At 42.2% G+C, this 25873-nt stretch overlaps 1 protein-coding gene across 1 annotated transcript; it reads right to left on the bottom strand.

Annotated features, from left to right (window-relative positions):
• Positions 1-1858: 1858 nt before the first annotated feature.
• Positions 1859-23928, bottom strand: IFNAR2 (interferon alpha and beta receptor subunit 2). The gene is made up of 8 exons (XM_056858213.1): positions 23889-23928; positions 16459-16500; positions 15279-15387; positions 11082-11239; positions 9346-9488; positions 5167-5335; positions 4847-4965; positions 1859-2532 (listed from the first exon to the last, which is right to left on the bottom strand). Exons 1-8 carry the CDS (start codon positions 23926-23928, stop codon positions 1885-1887), a joined length of 1428 nt encoding a protein of 475 aa, XP_056714191.1. The 3' UTR covers positions 1859-1884.
• Between the last annotated feature and the right edge of the window lie 1945 nt (positions 23929-25873).

The raw sequence follows: 25873 nt of genomic DNA, 5'->3' as shown, positions 1-25873 counted from the left end.
TGCAATCATTATTTTCTCTCTCAGCGCAGTTAGTGTCTCAGAGTATAGTAAGGAAAACTGCTGTCTCATTTGCCATGGACCATGTGATCCGTTTCAGTTTTTCTCCTCCCGATTTGTCGCTTCGTTTATCGTTATAGTTTTTCCCTTGGGTAAGATCGATAAATATTTCTAAGGGAAGATGGTCACTCTCAGTGCGATATGCTAAATTTGCACGTTTCACATTTTTTAATATTTCAAGTGAGCATAGTCCATAATCGATCACACTACAGCCAGTAGGGGAATTTAAAGCCTTCCAAGTTGGCAGCCATCACCACATCCTGGGGCAGGGAGTTCCGCAATTTAACTATGCATTGTGTGAAAAAATACTTCCTTTTATCTGTTTTGCATCTGTCACCCTCCAGCTTCAACAGATGGCCTTGCGTTCTAGTATTATGGGAGAGGGAGAAAACTTCTCCCTGTCCACTCTCTCCAAACCATGCATAATTTTATAGACCTCTTTAAGAGGTCTATATTTGCTGGTGGGCAGAGGGGAAAAGAGATTAACAGAAACACCAACCATCCAAAGATACTACTAGCATGCCAAAAGGTCACAAGTGGATAATCCGTGTCAGGGAAGGTCAACAGGAGACAGCATATAACACTTGCAGGTGGACATGGGAACGGAAGAACAGTGAATTCTTAGTAATTTTTGTGAAAAACCTGCATTCCACCTAGACTACTTCTGCGTATCACCAGTTGAAACCAATATCCTTCACGCCTAGCCTTCCCCTCAAAATTAGCGCACGCCTTTTGTATTAAAGATTATGTGTCACATAAAAGGAGTAAGTAAAGAATGTTATTACTTAGATACCTCTATAGTAACACACATGATCAAAAATTGCAATATACCGGTAGCTAGATGTAATATAGCTAGAGGTAATAAATTTATTGTATTTAAAAATATACAAAATTCTGTATAATTTGATTAAAAAACGAAAATACAGAAGTAATGAAGTAAAAATAACAACTTCACTTTCACTTTGTAAGTACTCAGAAAATCTTCTGGCCAAATGTGGGAGTTTCCTTGAGTTTGTTACTTCTTCCCAAAATACCCTTTTTACATATGTCGAAACTTCACAAATGGAAAGCAAAGACATCAGTAAACCTGAACCGGAAACAAACCTGAAATTAGCTGTTTCGGTAATTTTCAGGCTTTGGGTTTACCAAATGCCAAAACCTGGGGGTCTACCTGAAGCCAAATATGCAATTCCTGAAAAATCCGAATACATATTCGACATTTTTGGGTTTGGCTATTCGCCTTCGCTTAGAGCTCTTCGCTTACAGCTCTGTGCTTTCTCCCCTTTTTCTCTTTTTTTTTGACTGGTTTTGTTAGGTAGGGGTCGTGTAATGAGAGCCAACTTGGTCTGACCAACTTGATCTGACCAACTTTCCAGGTATATCACCCAACATCTGACCAACATCCAACCCCTCAGCCATCTGTCCATCACTGTTCAGTGGGTTAATCTGGATCAAACATACGGTTTTTTAAAAGACGGGGTCACCCAGTCCCGTCTGGAGGGATATACCCTCCAACTACAAAGTTCCAGCTTCGACTGCTGCTATCCCCAGGTTTCTGAAAGAGACTTCTTAGCCACGACGATGAGCACTCTCCTTCAGACAATCCCAGTGGTCGAGACTTTGGCTGGCTCTGATATCACCCCCTCTTGAAAACCTGCTCTGAAACTGAAGGTCACCCTGAGTAGAGGCTTCGTTTCCCTGCACCATGACCATCTCTTGAAATCAGATTTTTGATGACCACAATAAAGGGCTATTCACAGGATGTCTTTAACACCGGAATAAGCTGTCATATAGAGTTAGTAAGTAGTAACTTTTCTGTCCATTAATTCATCTTCTCATGTATTCACCAACCATTTCTGACTCTGATGACTCGCTTTCTTCTGACCCACTACAATTTTGCCATGTAGATGAGAGGTCATGAATACCAGAGCTCTGCATATCCACTATGTTAGCAAAATGTTTTGGTTCAGAGGCATCAGGATCACATGGTTCCATCAAGTCTGATGTGTCTTCTTGAAAGGGGATTAGTGTTGCCAAAGCATCCCACTTTGTATTGGATATTTCTAGCTTCACAGTATTTAAGTTGATATTTAAACAGCCACCACCCTCTGGCTTGGGCATGGAAGTGGAGTTCCTTTTAGAAGGATAAAACATCTGGTCAGCTGCGCTATCTTCTTTCTTTACATCATATTGAGAGTCTTCTGCTTCAGTGTCTAACACTTCAGATATTTGACAGTCACTTGCAGTTGACGAACAGCCTATAGATGCTGTATCTTCGATGTCTGCCTTGGAATGGGATTTTGAAATTGTACCCAAGGGCCTGTGATTAGTATATATGCCATCTTTTTCATTACCACTTTCACCATCATAACTATTTTCCTCAGATGTTTCCCCCCGCTCCTGGATCATCTGAATAGTGTGCACTTCTTCAGGATGAGAGTCAAAGACTGAATAGTTAAAGTTGTGTGTGGCTTCCTGAAAAGAAAAAATTGAAATTTACCAACAGATGCATGGGATAGTTTCAAAATGGTGCTGGAGTGTAATAAAAACAGTGGCACTCAATACATCACCTTTGGCCTGTGTTCAGATGTCACAAATAAGCCTCTCTTCATGATAAGCTAAGGAGCCCCATGGAGCAGAGTGGTACACAGCAGTACTGCAGTCCAAGCTCTGCTCATGACCTGAGTTCAATCCCGACGGAAGTCGGTTTCATGTAGCCGACTCAAGGTTGACTCATCCGAGGTCGGTAAAATGAGAATCCAGTTTGCTGGGGGTAAAGGGAAGATGACTGGGGAAGGCACTGGCAAACCACCCCGTAAACAAAGTCTGCCTAGTAGACATTGGGATGTGACGTCACCCCATGGGTCAGGAATGACCCAGTGCTTGCACAGGGGACCTTTACCTTTAACATGATAAGCTAATGGAGGCTTGTTGTAATCCTTGTGTGCTCCTTCATAAGTACCCCCCTGCTTGTGGAGGCCCTGATTTGGAATACTTGAATTAAACAACAATTTGCCATGATCTCCAAATGGCTCCAGTTTGGCCAGATGCCTGCAACTGGACATCATGACAAACTGGAGTTTGATTCGAGGCTTCTGAAACCAGGAAGCCTTCACTCATAAAAGGAGTGCAGGAACTTGAGTTCATGCCCATCACCAACAAACAGAGTTGTGTTCGTAAATATCTTAATGTAGCCTTAGTTACATTAACCCTATTTTGAAAACCAATTTCATTTGCATATATTTACAATCGAGAAAGCCCAGAGTAATTATAATACTCTCTCGTTTGCTTAACAACAATATATCTATCCCCATCCCCATCTGTGGATACTAGAATCTGGAGATTGGAGCCATGAACAGATAAAGCACATCTTTCTATACACCCAAGAAAAGCCCCAAGTTTGCAGAAAAATCTGAAATCTTTTTAAAAAAAGGGGGGGAACGGGCCTTTCCACGGTGCTTTTGGCCCTAGAGGGAGGCCTCATTGGGACCAAGCCCAACAGCAATCACCAGCCAAATTAATACCATGCTATTTGCATGACTCACACAGGACTGGCTGCTTGCTACTTTTATACAGCAGCCACCCTGTGAAAGTCAGTGTGGTGTAGTAGTTAGAGTTTCTAGGGTTGATATCTGTAACCACATACCAAACGCGTTTCGGCCTATTGGGCCTTCATCAGTGGTTAATTAAAACCCATGTTAAGCCTGCACACATTTACAGAAATAAATAAATACAAATAACTGCTCTACTAGGTTTATACCTGCACACATCGTATATGAGAGACGTACACAATCCAGTATTACAACTAGAACCAATCTGACCAGATGTTTGAGTAATTGGTAATAGATTTTACAATCTATACACATGCCTGGTTTGATTTGAACTGTTTTTAAATGTATGTATTTATTTATTTCTGTAAATGAGTGCAGGCTTAACAGTGAATGACTCAATGAATGAATGAAATACTCAAATTCATTAATACAGAATAAATTGCATCATTTAAAACGGTTCTTGGGGTAACCATTTTATCCCTTCTAGTGAGCCCTTTCTAATGTCTATCACTGCTGGAATATCTAGGTTGGTCATTCCCTATACAATGGCCTTCTACTTGATATTTTGAGGAGTGGATGCTAATACTTCTGGAACCCTGATAATTTCTCCAAGTGGGTGGGACACGCTCCCTGGCTGGCGGCACCCCACGGGGATGGCACTCCGGGCTAGCTGACTGTGCTCCAGCAACAGCAGCGCCCGGGGCCACATCCTGCCTGCCTGTCTGGAGGGACTCGACGGCGGGGGGAAGGGACCGGCCACTCCCACGGAGTTCCTGGCTGGGCTCTCGGCGCGCCTGCAAGCCGGGCTGGGCCCGCTGCCTCCCATGTGCCCCGGGCAAGCAGGAGGAGGAGGATCCCCCGCCTGGCCGGCCAGGCCTCGCCGCCGCCTCGCCAACCCCCACCCCCTTTAGATGGGCCATACAGGGGCCCACCGAGCTGGCAAGTCTCGGCCGCCCCAGCAGCATTAGTCTGCGGGACAGGGGTGCAGCCAGGGGAGGGAGGTTCAGGGCTGGCATGCACTCCTGCCTCCCAGCAAAGCCCGAGAGGAGGCCCTGGCTAGCGGCGGGCCGGGGGACGTTTAAAATTAACTGGTTTGATATTTCAGTGGGTTTCACGGACACAAGGACATGTTTGCTTGTTTCTGTTTCACCACTGCGGAGCTGAACATCACCCTTTTGCATCAACTGAACAATGTACACCTGATGAAAAGTGAACAGAAGTTTTCAAAGTCTACATACCAAAACCTTTGGGCGTTCTTTCGATTTTAAGTTTACAAAGCCTGCCTTGTACAGGAACTGCATAGTCATTCCAAGTGCTAGTGACACAAATATGCCACAGACAACTGGGATAACATAATCTGTAGGTTTAAAAGATAATTGGTTAAACAACGTTGCATTTTGCGTTCTTGCAAAGTATAATATTTCTGGTTTAGAGCAATGAATTCAAAAGAAAGACTTTATATTACTTAAACCTCTCTAAAAAGCTATTTTTAGGATATTCCTCCCCACAGTAAATAATTAACCAACAAATACTTCCATCCCATTTTAACTCAGGGTACCTGATTTATCCTTGGAACTGGTCACAATACATTTCCAGGGAGATGGAATACACATTTTATTTAGAGAAGAGCGCACATCAACAGAAACACAATATTTTGTGTTTTGAAGCAAACCTGGAAAAACAGTGCCAAAACTCTCGCTTTTTGTTGTATTATTGTCTTCAATATCCTGCAAAGGCAAATAGTTTAATTTCAAAATTGCATCAAGTGTACTGGCAAGGGGATATATAGATGTGTAAAATGGTAGAATGCATTGCTATTAAGTAAGAGCAGGAAAGTCCCCAGCTCAGTTTACACCTCAGTCATGAACTCACTACAGGACCTTAGCAAGCTACCTTCTCTAATTAGGGGTCAGTTACACATTGCTGCCCCTGCCCTGTGTATTTTAAACCACAGTTTTTTCTTTTGCAAAAGTAGGCTTTTAGGTAGTTTGATCATGGAGTAGAACTGCATGGCACAAGAGGGGAATGTGAATTTTTTCATTTCCTGTTGTCTCCTCACTGGAAAAAACAACAACACCCCAGTCCTTTTACCCACATTGGGGGACAAGACTTCTACTTGTAAACTTTCACTCATAGAGATAAACAGCAGCTTGGGGTGGTTTTTGGCAGTAAGATAGTAAAGAAATTTTTTTAGTTTCCATCCTTCCCCCTCACCATTCTTGTCTCTGATCTAACAATCCCAGAGCCTGCATTTGCAAAGGTTGTTTAAAAAAGGCAGAGGGGTGAAAACATAATGTCCTAAATTTAGCCTTGAGATTGAGCATTCATAAAAAAAGATTATAAGAGTGGCCAAAATGGATTAGACCAATGGTACATCAAGTCCTGTACCCTGTTTATAAAATAGCAGAGAGATCATGGCTTAGAACACCAGTTTTGCATACAGAAGGACCCAGTCTCAGTGCCTTGCATCTCCAAAGATCTCAGATAGGAAATGTTGACTGTCTACAATCCTGGAGTGCTGCTGCTGGGCACGGTAAACAACACTAGCTAGATGCAGCAGTGGTCTGACTCAGTATAAGGCAGCTTCACAAGTTTATTATCAGTCTCTGCTCATTTGCATGTGCTGCAACAATGGTATGATGGCAATGATATGCTAGTTAGAATCATATTCTGCTAGTTTAAGATAAATCTCATCACGTGCACTTGAGTGGAATTGTGCTGTTATATTAAGCATATATTTCTTGCTCCAGTAGGAGATCTGAAACAAATATGGATGTTCTTTATCAATCTAGATTTCACCTTTCATTAGTGGATGCACATGCTGAGCTGCCCCGTCCATTGCAGAGAATGGGGAGACCTATCCATGCAGAAGCTCTATATGCATACTGGAGAACAAACCAGACCATGGATCAAAAGCTGGTACTATAAATTATAAAATATGCCATAGTTGAAAAGACAACAGAGTTCAGCGATGAAACTAGATACTTTTAATTATAATTAATCAGCCCATTTATTATCTGGGGCTTGCTGGTGGGACTACATCGCTGCTGCTGATGATCTGGGTCTAATTCAAGGGACTGGTGAATACCTTTGAAGCCTTTCATGAGCTGGGGCCCAGATACTTGAAAAACTGCCTCTCCATGCTTCTGTGTGGCAGCTTTATTCTTCAGCAACAATCCAGGCTCAAGCCTTTTCAGTGGTGTACCTCTTGAACAGCCTCTCTGAAGAGGTTAGGTCAGTGATGGCGAACCTTTTAGAGACTGAGTGCCCAAACTGCAACCCCAAACCCTCTTATATATCGCAAAGTGCCAACACGGCAATTTAACCTGAAGAATCCCCCTGAAGGAACCATGCAAAATAACAGTGGCGGGTTAGCTATGCACATGCTAATGGTTATGCAAACAGGAACAAAGGAGCAGGCGAGTGGGAGGGGTGGAATTTCTCCTTTTGCTTCGAGACCGTGAATAGGCAGTTTTAAATTCGCATTTTAAAAAAGAGCTTTTAGTGAACATCAAAACTGACCATGCATAAATGGCCAGGGTATCTGTTGTGGGGAGGGGAAGGTGATTGAAAGCCGGTTTGATTCTTCCTTAAGTGGTAGAGAAAGTCGGCATATAAAAACCAACTCTTCTTCAAAGTGAAACTTGATATTTGTAACTGAACCATCAGGGAAAGAGGTAAATGATTGGGGGAGAGACACCTGGCAACCCTAAGGCAAATATATGAAGCAAAACCTGCTCTATATTCAGAGGGTTCCGTCTGAAAAAAAACTCTGCAGGGGGGCTTATTGTTGAGTTCTGAGGATCTGGATGGGGAAAATGTGCATCTGAATGGCAAATCCAATGCAAAACCTCCCATTCATAAATGGCCAATAACCCCCCATGCAGAGTTTTGAATCAAACATTGCTTTCCCCACCCCCCACCCCCCACCCCGAGCCCCGACCTCCTCCTCGCCGCCCGCCTTGGCGCTGCCGGCCCTCGAGCGCGCATTCAAAACCCGGCCGCGCTGTGAGGGGAGGGGGAGGGTGGCGCTTTACCTCACACACCACCTCTCTTGTGTGTGTGTGTGTGGGGGGAATAAACCAGAAATGGGGCGGTGAGGAGAGGCTTCGTGGTCGACCTTTGGTGGGGGTGGAGCCTCCTCTGCCGGCACGCGGGTAAGTGGCTCGGGACGGGACCGAAAGTCCAGGCGGGCGAGGCAGCGACGGATGGAAGCGGTGGAGAGAGAGCCAGCCCGCTTCCCGAGGGACGGGGCGAGGAACCGGCAAGCCAGCAGCCAGGAAAAGACGGAGCGCAGAGACGCGGCGGCGCGCTGCCGCACCCCAGCTGTAGCCCCGCCGCCCGGTCGCGCCTGCGCCAGTCAGAGGACTTGGCTGGGGGCGTGGGGAGGAGGGCAGGATGTTTCAGCCCTAATAAGGTCTTGGGGGCGGGACTAGAGGGAGGGCTGAAACATCCTGCCCTCCTCCCCACGCCCCCAGCCAAGTCCTCTGACTGGCGCAGGCGCGACCGAGCGGCGGGGCTACAGCTGGGGTGCGGCAGCGCGCCGCCGCGTCTCTGCGCTCCGTCTTTTCCTGGCTGCTGGCTTGCCGGTTCCTCGCCCCGTCCCTCGGGAAGCGGGCTGGCTCTCTCTCCACCGCTTCCATCCGTCGCTGCCTCGCCCGCCTGGACTTTCGGTCCCGTCCCGAGCCACTTACCCGCGTGCCGGCAGAGAGGGCTACGCGTGCCAGGTCGGGCACGCGTGCCATAGGTTCGCCAACACGGGGTTAGGTGGTTCTTACCCTCCTGACTTTTCAGGAAGGTTGCAAAAGAAAGCTCTTTCAGAAAACCTTTGGAGCAGTCCAAGTGTGGGAAGAGGGAGAATATACGCTTGTGGGGAGCACTGGATGTCTTTAGACTGGTTTAGATGTTTTTATAACTGTTGTTTTTAATATTTGTTTTATAAAATTGTTTTACATGACAGAACTGATCTACTTTTGTTTCTATAAAAGTCAGAAATATTTGGCACACGAGAGGCTTTTTAAAGTAAAACTTAAAATGGTTTTATTTGTCTCCTTTGAGGGGAATGTAAAGATCAGGTAAATAAAGCACCATAACATGAATGTGGCTTGCAACAGAAAAACAGGAATGAGGAACTTATGATGATTATATACAAGAGATCTTTTGTAATTCAAGATGTATCTAAGGTGGTTGACCGACAAGTGTTGATACTTTTATTAAGTACTGAGATTGATTTCTCTTGGCAGTCACTGTTTTGTTTCATAAACATAAGCTTCTTCAAACAGTAGTTCTTTAGTTGGAGGAGTTAGGAGCATGTGCAGAATTTCCCAGTTTTCTTCTTTAAACTGGCCTGTGACTACTCTTTTCACTAGAGCTATTTCCCATTAAACAGGGATCACCCTCTCACCACTGCAGCTATTTCCCTTTATAATTGGTTATGGATCCTTATTGGTCCTAAATCAAAGTGTGTTCCTCTTACTCCAGAGGAGAATCTTCTACAGGCAGCTTGCAGCTCACTAGGCTGCCTCCAACTCTGTCTGTTATCATCTCTCCCTCAACTGTCAGTTTTGTAACTGTCATTCTTAGAATTCCATTTGAACTCCTGATCAATCAAGGGGGCCTATAACTGGGACAACTCCTCAGAATGCAGCTGTCCATCACACCAACTTTGGATCCTGTGATGCTCACTAGAAAGGTGGGCATATAAGTATTTTAAATAAATAAATAGTAAACCACTTACCTGCTCTTCAGTATCTGCAGTTTTCAATTTTATTGTATAATCCAATTGTTCATATATATCAAGTAATGAAGAAAGGATTTTCACTGTCACATTAACACAGTTTGAACAAGCAGAAATATTAAACTCAGGGGGTCCTAAGCATGCTGTTTGAGAAATAAAAGAAAGAGGTAATAAATTACATTTGCTACCAGCCACATTTCTAGCTTTGCTCATCATGTATGTCGAAGCAGGTTAAAATATACCTTTTAAAAATCATTGTTGGCTGTGATCCTAAATTGTGATTCTGAAAGTCAGGCCTGAATCTACCAACTAGCCTTGTGTTCTGATGGCCTTCTACTCTCAGGGCCAAAATATGCATTAGATGAGAGATCTGTGATTAGCTCTGTCACTGTTTTATTTAGTACAAGGGGCTACAGCAGGAGTATGTAATTAATCCTTATTCCTCACACTGTTCTCCAACAGAAATTGTCCCCAGGAGTTGCTATAAGTGACAGGAGGTGCCCGTCTTTTTCACTATCTATGTATCTAATCTGAAGTGTGCCCCCTATCTGCAGATACTTAAATCCGCAGATATACACAGACAATGCTCTTTCAAAATGGCGGTTGCCACTGCTGCCAAGAGCTGGGGTCAACCGCCAAGCCAGGTGGCAGCAGACACTGGGAGTGGCTTCTGGGCTGCACCTCTGTGGAAGCCTCGGGCTGCTCCAGGGATAGGTGGACCCGTCTCTCTGCAGCGACCATCCCTGCTGCAGAGAGCTGGGCCCAGCCGGGGTGTGTGTGTTTTCTCCCCATGACGGGGAGATGGGACTCATACCCCCTGTGAGGGGGAGATGTATACCCTCCAAGAGTTTTGTGGGCCCCAATTGACACAGCTAATAGTAGCTCTAGGGAAGGGGGAACAATTTCAATCCAAGAAATGGTACCAAAAGGGGGTGGTTAATCAATTTTGGCCCTGCAGCCTTGAACTAAATCCCGCTCCCCCACCCCATAAAGCCTTTTAAAGAAACCACTGGGAGATCCAATCGTGCATCATCCACATCACACAAAGCTTGGCATTAATATTTTGGTCTTGGCAGCCATTGGCGTAGCCTGTGGGCCAAACTAGATATGAAGCTTGGAGATTTGTGAATGGATCTTAACTGTGCTTTTTAAATGTAATGTTAGATGTGAAGATCAGGGCGATGGTGTTTAACTCTTCCTCCTCATGTGGTTTTATCAGCTGAAACCATTCACTTTCCAATGGCCTGTTGGTATCTGTGAAAAGGACAAAAGATAGAATCCTCTCTTTTCCTCCTCCCTGCACTAGTAGCAATGTAGGATGCATTTTGGTTTATGTATGTGAGGTGCTGGTTAACTCCCTCATTCCCATGCAGCACTCCTGATGTATAAGATGGCCTTGTTCATTCAGAGATCTCTTGAGCATCCTGTTTTGCTTGGCCCTCAGTTCTCTAAAAAAGAAGGTCATGCAGGAGTAGACGCAAAGGCCACAAGCATAGAGAGCTAATCCAAAATGTGCCAGTTCAATTAAAAAATAAAAATAATTGACAATTTGCTGTTCTATAATGATACCCAAATTTCATTTTGTCTAATCACAGGACATTCCTAAAGGTCAGAGAGAAAGTTTTACATCCTGTATGATACATACATTCCTCCAAGCAGCAAGAATGTTTGCAGCAATGTACGTAAAAACAGAACTAGAAAATGCTTCAGAAATAAATACAGAACAATATACTTACTATTTAAGTATGGAGTGAACGTGTAGGCGGAATAATTTGTTGCATATTCTGGGAACGTCTTCACTACTATCACATAGTTCTTTAAAGGATCTGAAAACTCTCTTGTCAGATTACAGAACAAATGTGTAATATTGGAGCACTCCTTGATGTTTTGAAAACTTTAAATGGAAGCAAGACAGAATAAAAATATATTTTTCCAGTAGTATCTAGCAAATAAAAGAACAGCAAGCCCATTGGCAACAAAGCTGGTACCAGCCAAACTGGTATATACTTTATTTTGCCATGAAAAGTCAAAACTTAACAGACTGTCTGCTTCCCAGGCCCACTATTCCTATTGCTTGTTGGAGCCGTGCACTCACTGACTCCTCTGTTGCTGGGTGTTTTTCCCTCTCCTCTCTCTGTCAGAGAGCTGTAAGAAGAGCAATTCCTTTGACCACCAGGCCTGCCAATCCTACCACCAGCATCTGGAAATTCACCAAGCACTGCCCACGTATTTTTAGACTTATACCTGCAGCCTTGATGCCTAAAAACATGCTTTAAAACAGATCCAAATGTTTAAGCAGTAAATACCGTATACTTGACTTTATACTTGCACAGCAAACCTATGAATGCATACATACATAACACAGAGAGACTGGGCCCTGATGCCTAAAACAATGTCAACTGGAAGCTGAAAAGGGAAGACATAATGTTCAGGGTTTAAAGTTATCTCACTTCAAAAAATTTGGGCCATACAGTAATGTGTCATACTAGAAGCAGGGATTTTAACTATCAGCCTCTTTCCTGAGGACTGACTACAATGAAACATTAACAGCTCAGATTCAAGAATCATGCAGACCTAATGTAATATAAAATATAATTAAAAAGTATGAATTGGTTAAACACAGATACGACCTGCCACCAGGGTGGATAAAAATCAACAATAAAAAAAAATCGGATTTTTAAAATTTAAATCGGATTTTTTTCATTTAAATTAAATTTTTAAAAATAAAATGCTTTTGAAGGAAAAATCTACCTAAAGATAGTTAGTTAAAAATATTTTTTTAAAAAGAGATAGTTTTCTATGTAGGATACATTATAGTCCAAAGGCTATTCATCAGGAAATAAGGATTAGTTTTTAAATATGAGGCTGTATATTTACGTAATGTTTAATTTTTTTGGTAAATTTATTCCATTAATCCATTCACAATGTCATGCTCTTCCAGAGGTTTCTGTAAGACTATTTTGGGGCAGTTTTTCTAATGAGAAGTTATTATCACAGATGCTTGTTTTTGCAGTTTTCAAAAGTTTAAATTTATGTCTGCAGAGATAACATGCCTCTTCTTCACAACAAAAATGTTATAAAATAAACAGAGTTGAGGAAAAAACCTTAATCCCATTGTGCCTTTGCAAATCTATATACATAAAATCAACCTCTTACCTCTTAAATGCTTAGTTCCAAGAGGTTCAATGAATAGACTGTTTGCAGTGGAATAGATCTGCACAAGTAGCTAAGTGTGAAGAGGGAAGGGCAAGCAATAAAAATGAAAGTGCAACCTTGTGCGTAGTATACTCCACAAGTCTTGGGATCTTTGTGTAATAATTGGGCAAGTCAGTTGCGTGCCTGTGCAACTCAGACTTGAGGCAAGTGCTCAAGGCATTTCATATCTGACAACCTCTTCCCAACCCCTGTGGGTTCCAACGACTGCACTAACACTTAACTACAGAACAGGCACTTTAATGTAGAAGCAAATCCAAAGGGGTGGTGGTGGAAATAGTAACTGGAATCTGTAAGCCCTTGGCGAGGCCTTGAAGTGCTTGCCAGTCAATGAATAAGAGTTCACTGGTTCCAGGCCCTTCTTCCCAGGGCTCACCTGACACCTTCCAAACAACAAAGTCTCTACCTGGAACTTCAGTCCTGCAGCAGGAATCCCTGAAGTTCTCTGCTTCAGTCACTGCTTCCCCTTTTCCAGCTTTCCACCAGCCTGTTTCTCCTCCTTGGCCTGTTCTTCCTGCCAGCCCGCTCTAGCCTAGGCCCACCCATTGTATCTCTCCTCCTCCCCTCTGGAAAAAGGAAGGCCAGCCTTGAGCCAGGGCTGCTGGGAGATACAGCCCCTCTGAGATTCCATTACATTTGTGTGTATACCCAAATGTATATTGTGTTTATCACAATATTCTCTCCCTGGAGGAGAAAACCTATAATGGCAGCAGACCGTAAAAGCGACCCAGTTTGGGAATATTTTAATGAAGTTCCTCTTCCTTGCAATAATTTCATAATTATCTGTCTATGTATTTCTAATAGTACAACCAAATCAGTAATTTTTGATATAACTGTAAAAACTACTCTGAAAATTTATTTTTCCAAAAATGAAGATTGTACCAGGAAGAATGAGTTTTTCTTTTAAAAAAACGATTTAAATCAAGTCTTACTGACTAGTGATTTAAATTGTGATTTGAATTGTGATTTAAATGAAATCAATTTGAATGAAATCAATTTAAATGAAATCAATTTGATTTAAATTAAATCCACCCTGCCTGCAACCAGATCCATGCAGTGAATTCCCACAGCATACGGATCTAAGACTCATGTTAACATTGTTAGGGAAATGGGTGTGTGAATTATTCTCATATCTGCTCTTTGCCCTAATGATGCCATTAGGTTAGCTTACTGATGGTCAAAAACAAGTCTACCAAAGTCAAATACTTGGGCATCCTCTTTGACCTGGGCTTCTGAATGGATAAACAGGCTTTTGCCAGGAGTGCCTTCTTTCAATTACATCTCACTCATATGTTGGTCCTTTGTTTAGACTCTGCCAACCTATTACCCCATGAGCAGGCTCTCAGATTAGTGTTTAAATACATAGCTGGGATCCCTTCACTGATCTTGATAAAGTATATACCAGTTTGGCTGGTATCCAACTTTGTTGCCAATGTGTGTGCTGTTCTTTTATTTGCTGCTATGCATCCTTTTTATTTTATTTCTTACTTTGGCCTCTACCAAAGTTTGGAATAGTAGATAGGGATCTATTTCTCTAATCTAGGGGCAAAAGGGAAACACCACACAGCAAATCACAGAATTTCAAAGAGGATGTAATGCAATTATCTCATTGCATGGTAAAAGCCAAATCACCCCACCTCCCATTCAAAGTTAACAACAGTGTTAATTAAATTCAGCATTCCACAAACACTAACAGTATAGGTCCCTGAGTTAGGAATGACACATCAACTCATCAATCTCTGATTGTGATATATTCATTTCCTTCACTATGTCTCCCCCCCACAATTCAATACAAACAAATGGTGACCATATAACCTAGCTTGTCATTCCATTTGAACCATAAACTTCTTCAATGAAGTAATTTATATCCCCAATTTTCCCCTCCTTGAGAGATATCTTTCCCACGCATTGGTTATCTTACTGATATACCAATGAGGTTTAAACATTCTGGCTCCAATCCAATCTGCTTTGAGAAGTATCTTGTTTCCCCCTCTATCTTCTCACTCTTGGGGTATAAGGTTAGCCCCAAGGTATGCACCACAGTGGCAACATCTTTTCTGCCCAGTAAGGGTCACAGCTGGCTCACCAGCTGAAGCTGGTGAAAGGCACCGCTGGCTACCACTGACACCTGTTTATCGAACAGGAGGCCCGAGTCCAGAAGAACTCTCAAGCTATGAATCTGCTCCTTTAGGGGGAATGCAGCCTCAGCCAGAACAGGGGATAACCCATTTTCCAGGTCAGATCCCCCCTTCCACCAGTAGCACCTCTGTTTTGTTGGGATTAATTTTCAGCCTGTTAGCCCTCATCCATTCCTATACACATAAGTTTCCCCAGAGGGGCAAACTGTCAATTCCTGGGCCAATTTCAAGTTGAGAAAATGACAGGAGGGAAGAATTAAGCCCCCTCTCTCCACACACCATTTTTCAATCTGGATTGGGACCCTGCACCCCTGGAAATTCAGTTGTAAGCACAGAATTCTCAAGTAAATTCTGATCAATAAAACTGGGGCAGACACATAGGGGATACCAGGCCTTGTAATGTGTGAATTGGTCCTTATTTTATTTGTGTGTTTTCTCTGTTTTCCATATAGCAATTTGTTTCAGGAATTTAAGCAGATATATTGAAACTAATAATTACATAGTATCATATTAAACTTTCACAATAATTTGCAAAATGGGGATTAATATAACAAAAATACAAACCCATTTATACTCATATACATCACACTGTAGTAGGTTGGTGCCTGTGTATTATTTCCAGCCTCCCACGACAAAATGTACTCAAAATTCCGTGGTTTTAGTGTCAGGTTGAGTGGCGATACTGATGTTCCTAATGGGACAAAAATAGCAATCACTAATCTTAGCAAGAATTGGAAAATACAAATTCTACTCATTATGCATGATTGGTATTTGTGCACCCTCGGGTGTCTCCCCCAGCCCTGAGCAAAATATAATGTAGCCATGGCAGTTAAAGTTATACTGCTCTAATTCAGACTGACTGAAGTGGAAGCACAAATATAAACCCTTGACATCTAGATTTTAAAAAATAGAGAGTGCACAGGTCCACGGCATTTTTTCCCTTCCACTGCTCGTGCTCAACTTTCATTTTCAACTGTATTGGCAAGCAAATATAACACTGTTGTTTGTCTTGTTTTTCTTTTCAGGCTTCAGCTGGCTGTTGTCCCTTATATATAGATGTATAATATTGAAGTGCCACCTGTAATTCATAATCCTTTTACAACAAAACATTTTAAAATGTTGAATAACTCTTCAGGAAGGAAGGGATGGTAGTTTACTGAACATGCTGATCTGCCGTGCATATCCAGATTCTGCTGAAAACAGGAAGGATGGGCTTCTTTTGAACTCAAGCTGGGAAAGAAGATAGGCATGCCTGGCCAAAATGCAGTTAATTCGCTTCCACTGTAGGTTTGCCACTAAAATAATGAACATCTGTACATGTCCTTAATTGCCCATCTGAGCAATGGCCCAGTTACTAAGGATTTTCCTTTGCAAACACCATTGAAATGGTATTTACCATTGAATGGGCCTTCCCAGGAGGAATTCTGAAGGATGGAGCCCAGAGAACATTTACATAGGCACACAAAACAGTTCTGTTTCAGAGCACATTTGGAGGAAGGTGGACTACCTCTGCAGGTTATGCTGGGTGTTTTTAAAATCTGTATATTATTTTTATCTGTTAATGGATGTTTAATGTTTTGTGTTTAGCAGCTTCAAACTGCACTGTTGGCCACCCTGTGTCTAAGGATAGAAGGCGGGGTATAAATATTTGAAACAAACAAATAAATAAAATGATTGCAAGAAAATTTATCCCCACAATAATTCTTTCTAAGCAAGATCTCCTAAAGCAGTTACCAGGTATACTTATATATATAATACTTACCAGGTATACTGTACAAAACCGAAGTCATAGTACTGATGTATGCTATAGATGAAAATGAAAATTTATCTTTTAGAATTTAAACAAACAAACAATCCAACGCTTAAGTAGCTGTGTGTATACTATTGATCGGAATATACTTCCAACAGAACCAAAATAGTATAGAGCAGGATCCAGAAATCTGAGCATCATAGCTTTAACCCCAAAGGCAAAAAAAAGTGTTCTAGGCCTCATGTTTGTACAGTAGAGTTCAATAATGGGTATCAGGTGATAAAGGGAACCTCGGACAGATAGAAGCCTCTCATCTTGGGTGTCAGAGTTCTGCATACCCCATTTTTCTTTTGCTTGCCCACTCCAGTGACATATTTTACTAAGCCCTAACAAGTTCTAACCTTAGCTCCTTCTTGGCAATCTCAATTCTTATTAATATTCAGGTTTCTAAATATAGTGCTATCAGAATAGGTTACGTAAAGTAAACATAATGCTTAACTATAATTTATTCTATGAGCACCAGCTTCTTTCAAGCAGAGTTTGGATTTCTTTTGTCCCCATGTTTGCCTGGTTCTGTTCACATAACAGAAAAAATTGCATTAAATGAATCTGTTATTATAAGTGAAATATGGGGAGCTCTGTTCTATCATGTAATTTCTGTTTAAGAAACTGAACTAAAAACATTCCTGAACTAAATTATTATCTTTGTGAATGTGGTTGGAGGTTTCCAGCATCCTGAATCACAGTAGTCTGCACACTATACAATTATTTCAATGAGGAACTGGGCATACTCTAAGTGATAAAATTCTCATAGCTTCTTCTTGGGTCTGCCGTTCCTGCACACTTCTCTCTTTCCTTTGTGCTTCCTCTTTCTAACTAGAAATAGAATAAAGTTCACTCATGCTGAAGCAGTCTAGTGGAAACAAACTATCCTGCAATCACCCACTGCAACTCAGATGCCCTGGCCTCTCCCTCTAGTTATGCTTTAAAAAAGTGCCCATGTCATTTCACTGCAGATTGCATGGACTACAAGTTATACCCAGAAGTGGGTGAGGATGCACACTTGAGTTTTCACCTCGTTGAAAACAGTGCAGTGTGGATCCAGTGCATTCACATCTTATCCTGCTCAGGTCATTTCACTTGCATATTGAGAAGTCTACTATGTTCCAAATTGGGACTAGAGCTACAGGGATGAATATGACAGCTCCCATCAGTCGCCAGACAAGATCTTCCCTGAGGGCTGCTTGGCCTTGCCCATTTTGTTGTTTCTGTTTAGACTTGGAATTATCACTGCTGTTTCAAAAGCCCAAATCTCTGTTGGTGGTCAGCTTTTAAAACAGAGTTACGTTTGAGAAAAGGGATTTTGTCAGAGGGGGCTACAAGGGATGAGACGCTTAATGATTGATCGAAAGCTTGGATACTAAAGGCAATGGGAGTTTTGGTCTGATAGCAAATGAATACAGGTATCACTTCAGTGAAATAGAAATAAATGTGGCATAGTGCACAGAGTGTTATATTAGAAATATGGAAATGTGGAGTTCCCTTCCTTCCGAAGAGCCTTTATGCTCGCCAGTTTAAATGCTGCACCCTCAGCAGTATTAAATGGAAGATATGGAAATCTACCATACTCTGACAGACTTTGCTCATGCAATTCAAAGAAAATGGACACATTATCTCATAAGATGTTGGAATGCCCCCTCTGTAAGCACCACTGAGATAAATGGATCACCCCCATATTGGCGAGAATTCCTGCCCCCATAACAAACGACAAAATAATCCCTTTTTTGCTGATGGACAGAGATCCAAATATAACACTGGCCGTGGCCAAATATCTCTCCATCATATTTTCCTCTAAGAAATAACTGCTCAGGACCTATGGGTCATAGGAGCAAAGAAGGAAAGGAAAGGAAATATGGAGTCATAGAGCTTACTGGGGAATCACGGGATAGTGAGGAAGATTTTGTTTCACAGATTAAAGGAGGGGGCAACCATGTGTGTTGCCCAGAGATCCTTAATGGAAGTGCGGGGTAGAAGGGTAACAAACAAATAGACCTCCGTTTCTTATGATAATGGTTGGGTTGTGTCTCTGCAGGCAGTTAAAACAAAATTTCCTATTTATTATTTGTGAGATGGAATAGACAACATAATATATTAATCTCTAAATACTTAATCTCTAAATACTTCAAAACCATACATCTATACCAACTTCAAAACCATACATCTGTAACAGCAGTATGCCTTCTGAAAGGAAGCACAAAAGATCACACAGTAAACGTCTAGGCTATGCCACATCCTCCTTTTTCATTCTCCTGTTCTTTTCACAACAACAAAAGTTTACCACAGAACTGTGGCAAAGTGCAGCTGCTAAGAAACCTACATGAAAACAGCCGGAAATGAGACTACAGACCTATTCTGATGGCTCCCTCTCCTCCATAGACATGGCATACGCTGGCCAATATCACAAAGCTTTGCTATCGCTGTTGTTCTCTCACTGAAATGAATAGCTGGTACAGGGGTATGCAACCTTCCATAGGATGTAAAAAAATATGTAACAGATATGTCAGTGTGCCAGCAAATAAAACTGGGAGACATGCTTGACCAAGCCAACCCCAGTGGTGCTTTTTAGGGATTCATCTTCAACTTGGCTAGTGGCTGCGATGGTCTGGGAGCAATGAGAGGCATGAATCACGATGCCCATTGCCTTCTCTGATGCTACTGGCCCCAGCAGCACTTCCAGAGTTGCTTGGCCGGAGATCCGGTTCTGGGTGCCAAGCAAAGGCTCCAGTGTGCCATTGTTGGCACGTGCCAGGACTGCCTGTCTCTGAGTTAGTGTGTTAAACAATAGGAGCAGGATTCTGTTCATTGGTAGACAGGCAAAAAGTGTTGTGGCGCATCAGAAATCAAAGCCTGGTGTGCACGAACAGGATAACAAGGAGGGGAAACTGGTAGAATGGACTATATTACTTCTGATAGCAGGAAGAGGATCATATGTTGAAATGCTCCCATATGTTAAAATCTCTCTTTAAACATAAAAGTAGCAAACAAACAGAGGGTGAGTCCTGTCCCCTTGCTCTGTTAGCTTTCTCTCTGCATGGAGTGTTTTATGCAAAGGGACATACAGAGCTGGAATTCACTCCTGTAGTTTGAAGTGGTGAAGTCCTTCATTCTTCTGTTTGTCCAAACCAAGCCTGAGGCTACATCTTAGGGTTGCCAGGTCCCTCTTCACCATTGGTGTTTTTTTGGGGGGGTGGAGCCTGAGCAGAGCAGGGTTTGGGGAGGGGATGGACTTCAATGCCATAGAGTCCAATTGCCAAATCGACCATTTTCTCCAGGTGAACTGATCTCTGTCAGCTGGAGATCAGTTGTAATAGCAGATCTCCAGCTAGTACTTGGATGTTGGCAACCCTACTACATCTGCATGTCCAAATCAGGTCTGTGCATGTGAAGAAATATGTGCAAAGCTGGGGGAACTACTGAAGTTTCAGCTACAGCCACTCAAACAGCTGAAGAAACAAACTACTTTCCTTTTTAATCTGGCTTGTCTGCAGCGCATGCAACTAGTTCTCTCAGTGGCATGCATATAACTGTGCAGTATTGCAACTGGGGCTACAATCCCCAGACACTACACACAGTAAGCGAGCACACAGGACTTCTAAGTAAACACTATATGGTTGGACTATACACAGATTTACTGTGTGATTTACTGTGACTTGCAATGTATTCCTAAGTAGAGTCGCTCCATTCTAAGCCCACTGATTTAAGTGAATGCTGGGCCAAACGACATGATATAATTTCTAACAAGTCAGGCCTGGGTTTCTCAGATCTGACTGGCATTCCCTGCAGTCTCACAGCAGCTGCAGGGAATGGCATTTAAATGTCTGTGGAAGCCCCACTGGCTTGAGACAGTGGTATGGGTGGGAGGAAGGGATCCTGCCTTCTCCCCCATGCTGTTTTCTAGAGTAAAAACGGCCCCAGAGGTCATTATTTCAACGTACAGTATTCCATGAGGCTTTTTGTGTGGCTGTGGGTAAAATGAGTCACCTGGACCCAACACATCAGAAATTGTATCATGTAGTTTTGGCCTTATGGAAGGGTTAACTCCTTAGGATGGCACTGTTGATCTATGGCCCCTTTCAGACTACCCTTCTAAATCAAATGATATCCATTGTTGGCCCGATTCTGAGTACAGGGACATACAGCTCATTTCAATCTGTCTATGAGATGCCTCTAAAGCCATAAAAGAACACACCCCTAAAAAAGGCAGGGGAAAAGCAGTCCTTTCAGAAGGGCTCCAGAAATTTTAAACAGCACACTGGAGCAATTCAAAAGTGCAACGAAGAACTGAAAAGGGGAGAAAGCAGTTTTCATTAAAAAAAAGAAAAAGAAAAAAGACTGAGCCCCAGGATGCCAACAGGACACAAGCAACTTTGTCTGAAATAATAATAATAAAAAAACCATTAGCAGCCAGGAGCCAAAACGTTTATGACTGAAATGACACAAAAAATCCATTTAGCAACTGGCTACTCAAATGGACTATAAGGGCAGTTTCAAAGGGGTCTACTTCATAGCATCAGATTCATCTCACGGAAAAGGCTTTTTTGCCTACTGGAGTTTACATACCACATCAAAAATAAGACACATGAGATATTGTATTTCCTATGAGGAAAAAGACTCACGAATGTTTAAAATTATATTATTAGAATGTATCCTTTTTTCCCTTTGAATCTGCCCTCAGGCATGAAAACCAAATCTCCATATAAACTCAAGACTGACAATCTTATAAACAAAGTAATAAAAAGGAACAGAAAATTTGGCAAACATGTCTGGTTGTAGTATTTGTTCTTTAGCAAGAACAATTAAAGCCAGCTAAAATGCTTAGCAACAAAATAGTGGAGAACCTATTCATTCACTATCTATCACTGAATTTTCATACATTTGGTTAAATCTCCCATTTGGATTGGGGTCATGGCTCTGAGGGAAGGAGTTTAATCCTTCCCTTTTGCAATTTCTGTGACTGAAACTCTTACCTTGGTAGTGAAAAAAGATACGTGGCTATATTGTGCCTGGGTTTTCCCTCCCTCTCTGTGTGTGTAAAGTGCAGTCAAGTCGCAGCTGGCTTATGGCGACCCCTTTTTGGGGTTTTCATGGCAAGAGACTAACAGAGGTGGTTTGCCAGTCCCTTCCTCTGCACAGCAGCCATGGTCTTCCTTGGTGGTCTCCCATCCAAATACTAACCACGGCTAACCCTGCTTAGCTTGAGATCTGACGAGATCAGGCTAGCCTGGGCCATCCAGGTCAGGGCTTTCCCTCCCTCTAGCCGGGCTTAAAGCAACCTCGGCGAACATTTTTATAGGGGTAATGGTGTGAGAAATGGGTTAAACTCTCATGGGGCCCCATAGCTAGTGTTGCCAATAATCTGGAGGAAAAAATGCACTGCCTCTTTAATAGAGGCTCAATGGGCTCTTATTTACCAGGTGATTTCGCTTACCTCCATGCCTTCAAAAGCTTCACTTGCCCATTTCCACACATTAAAGATTCTATTAAAGGGAAATGACATTTTGTTTCCTCCAGGCGGTTGGTAGCCCTACCCATTACTGCCTTTTTTGTTCAGCTCAACTACACTAGGATTACAATCTCAGATTCACAATATTAGGTCCAGTTTGGTTCTCAGTCTCTTCTCAGTTTTTTCTGTCACAAATATTTCATTCCGAAGTCTAAACTATTACCATTTATTACTGTCCTCATGTCACAGTGCATAGTTTAAATGTTCAAACTGGACACAGAAATCAGTGGGCTTAGATAGGAGTGACTTGGCGTAAGATTCCTCCTCTCCTCCATTTTAAGAAAGTCACATCCTTTAACATCCTTTCCTTTACTTCCACTTTTTGTAGTTAACATCCAGCCTCATTAAGAGTTCTTTGGAACTTAGAAACTTGCACTCAATGTTTTGTGATTTTATTTTGGTTGGTCTAAATCAGGGGTGGGGAACGTCAGGCTCGGGGGCTGTTTAAGGCCCGCGAAATCATTTGGTCTGACCCTTCGTGGGTCCTGGCAGATCTCTAGCTCACAAGACTGGTGATCTGCCCCTCCCGCGGACAGGAATAGCCTCTATTCAAGGCAGATGTGAATTTGTTTTGCCGAGAAAAGGAACCTTTCCCCTACCCTTGCAGAAGAGTCATTAGCGATGGAGTTGCTAGGATCGGCCAAGAAACTGTGTTAACCCTTTCCCACCCGGGCCATGGAGAAACGTATTCCCTCTGTACTACAAGAGGGCTGGGGGCAGAAGTGGCGACAATGGGGGCAGGGCCAGAATGCATGTGTGTGTGTGGGGGGGTTTCTTAGCCAGTGTGTCCTCATTTCATCCCTGCAGGTGGAGGTAGCAGGAACCGGCTGTAGAATCCGGCCCCGACCATGTGGAGCAGGAGCAACTCCGGTGTGCAGCTGGACGGCTATGCCCGGCTGGTGCAACAGACCATCCTGTGCCACCAGGTGGGCGAGTGTGCCACCAGTTGGACGCCTGCCTGCTTGCCTGCTTGCCGGGAGGGTCATCTGGGGCAGTTGCCTGCTTGGGGCTTGGTCAGCTATTTTTTAAGTTGATAATTTTGTATGGCCCGCGAATGATGTTATAAATATCCAAATGGCCCTTGGTGTGAAAAAGGTTCCCCACCCCTGGTCTAAATAAAAAGCTTTTAAAGGAAAAATCTACCTAGGATACATTATAGTCCAAAAGTTATTCATCATAAAATAAGGATTCATTTTTAATTATGTAGCATGAGGCTGTACATTCATGCAATGTTTAATTTTTTTGGTAAATGAATTCTATTAATCCATTCACAATGTCATGCTCTTCCAGAGATTTCTGTAACATTATTTTGGGCAACTTTTCTATCTAGAATATATTAGCACAGATGCTTGGTTTTCCAGTTCTCAAAACTGTGAATTTGTGTCTGTAGAAATAATATGCCTCTTCACAGCAAAAATGTTATACAATAAACATACAGAATTGAAAAAAAGACCTTAATCCCATTGTTCCTTTGCAAATCTATGTACACAGTATCAACCCCTTATCTCTTAAGTGCTAAGTTTCAAGAAGTTCAATGAATAGAAGATTGTTTGGAGTGGAACAGATCTGCACAAGGAGCTAAGTGTGAGGAGAGGGGCAAGCACTAAAAATGACAGTGAAACTTTTTGAGCAGAATACCCCACAAGTCTTTATGTGGAAAACCATGATTTAAATCTAATCTTACTGACTAGTGATTTAAATCGATTTAAATGCAATCCACCCTGTACTGCATACACCATTTATATTAATAAAAAAGAAACATTTTTGATGTTTTACCTGTAAGAAAGCCATGCTTTTGTTTAAGCTGAAAATTGGTGTAAAAAGATTTTATGACCACAGAAGTGGAACAAAATATAAAACTTAGTTCTGGATAACTCACCAAATCTATAGAAATTCAATGGTCCCATGAAAAATGCCATCATAATTTAAAAACGCATCATTCTGATGGTCAAGTACCGATAATACTTCTGCATCTGAAACTATGCCAAATGAAATTGGTATTGTTATACAAGATAATGTAACTTCCATAACCTGATCTGAATAACTATCAATATTGCAGTCAAGTAGATCAGTCAACTGTGTGAGAGATGTAGCAACTTTTCTCTTTATAGTGTCAAAAAAATTTCAAAAGTGTGAAATGATAGATGAATAGCCAATAGCTGTTAAATCTAGGGAAAGGAAACAAGCAAAAGGGCATATCAAAATTGTACTTTGTTGAATGTAAAGCAGATTCTCTTTCTAGGGGTCAGGGTGTATTTCATCTTGAAATATCCAATATTGAAATATCCACTAAAATTTGACTAAAATGAAAAGATCCACTTTTTAATCCTGTTCAGATCAAAGTTTTGAAACACTTCACAATATACTTGCACCAGAAATGCAATTAGTCATACACGATGAGCTGCTATTGTCCCAGGGAAAGACACACATTGAATCTATGCACAATATAATGAGACCTGCAGAGTTGGTCGCCCAGCCATTTCATAAACAGAGAGATGGGATGTTTCCACATAGTGATGATTCTCCATGTAGCTTTCTTTGCCATTGCGAGTGCAAAGCCATTCACATTGGCAATGGCACATCTACACGGCAGCTTTCCCAGGACTTTCCTTGCCTCAGCCTCCAGCAGCCACCACTGTCACCCTGTGACAGGAGCTTTTCCCCCCTTTTTTTAAAGAAAAAGCTAATTGACGTGTTGCTATACCACAATACATGAACACATGAAGCTGCTTTCTACTGAGTCAAACCATTGGTCTATCCAGGTCAGTACTGTCTTCTCTGACTGGTGACTTTAGTCTCAGCAAGGAATTCAGGCTACAAATGAAGCAAGGAACTAAATAAATAAGTAAACTCTCCAAGGACTGAGGTAGAGGTCTTTTGCATCACCCACTTCCTGCTTTTAAGTAGATATGCTGGGGATTGAACCTAGGACCTTCTGCATGCAAACCAGATGTTCTACCATTGAGCCAGAACCCTTCCCTATATACCAGTGTACTCAGTTTCAAGGACAGCAAGGTTGCTTCCATACATGCTCTAGTTTGGCATCCAAATTGGACAGTGTTTTTTATTTTAGTATCTTCTAATTCTCCACTTTCTGGGTTTTCCCATATTGTGCCAATCTCTCTCACACCTGATTTGATAGGATCTTTAAAAAGATCACAATCACGTGAGTTTGAATGTTGGGTGCCATTTTCATTGCCTCAGCACCCCTGCAGTCGCCATCCCACCCCCTGCACCACTGGAGAGTTTTTTTGGTTTTTTAAATCAGCAATTGCTAGATCATTAAAGCACAATAACGTTGTAACAATCTATGGCCGGGGTTCACAAATTCCTCTGAATTTCCAGCTTTAACCCTTTTCATTGTACTCTGCAATGAAAAGGACTGGAGACTTGCATTTTAAAACATCAACACCACCACATAGTGAACCAGCAAAATAGTCTGGGGGTGGGGGAGAAACAGAATCCCATGTGGATTCTTCATTAGCAGTGTGAATGCCTCTACATTTGCAATTGCCATGACAGGAAACAGAAATCCTTGGTGTGTGAATGCATGGAAAGAAATATTGATCTGTAGGGTAAATGTCAACAGAAATTGTTCTGTACCAATGTGGCTCCAAATTAAGGAGCTGCTTGCACAGGGTTCTCTATAAGGAAAAGTGTGACATTCATATCAATTAACACAGCCAGCATACCTATAAAACAACAAGAAGTATCCACTGGGACTGAGGGCTTTGTTTCTAACACAAGATGCCAGAACCCAAGTGCCAAGCTGGACCCTCTGATGAAGAAGCCCTCAAATGTGTGGACTGCTTTATTCCTCCCCCACCCCACACTCTGCATACATACACAGGCAACCTTGAAATC

The sequence above is a fragment of the Euleptes europaea genome, chromosome 12, assembly GCF_029931775.1.
Source record: "Euleptes europaea isolate rEulEur1 chromosome 12, rEulEur1.hap1, whole genome shotgun sequence".
In the NCBI taxonomy this organism is placed as follows: Eukaryota; Metazoa; Chordata; class Lepidosauria; order Squamata; family Sphaerodactylidae; genus Euleptes; species Euleptes europaea.
The sequence above is the reverse complement of the archived record's forward strand: the minus strand, read 5'-3'. Positions and strand labels throughout refer to the sequence as shown.

Coding starts and splice junctions, on each gene's coding strand:
- IFNAR2 (XM_056858213.1), bottom strand. CDS start 23,928: ATGGCATTTTTCATGGGACCATTGAATTTCTATAGATTTG. Junction 11,240..15,278: donor CCAACCTACTACAGTGTGAT/GTATATGAGTAT, acceptor TTCCATTTAAAG/TTTTCAAAACATCAAGGAGT. Junction 5,336..9,345: donor CTGCAGATACTGAAGAGCAG/GTAAGTGGTTTA, acceptor TTGCCTTTGCAG/GATATTGAAGACAATAATAC.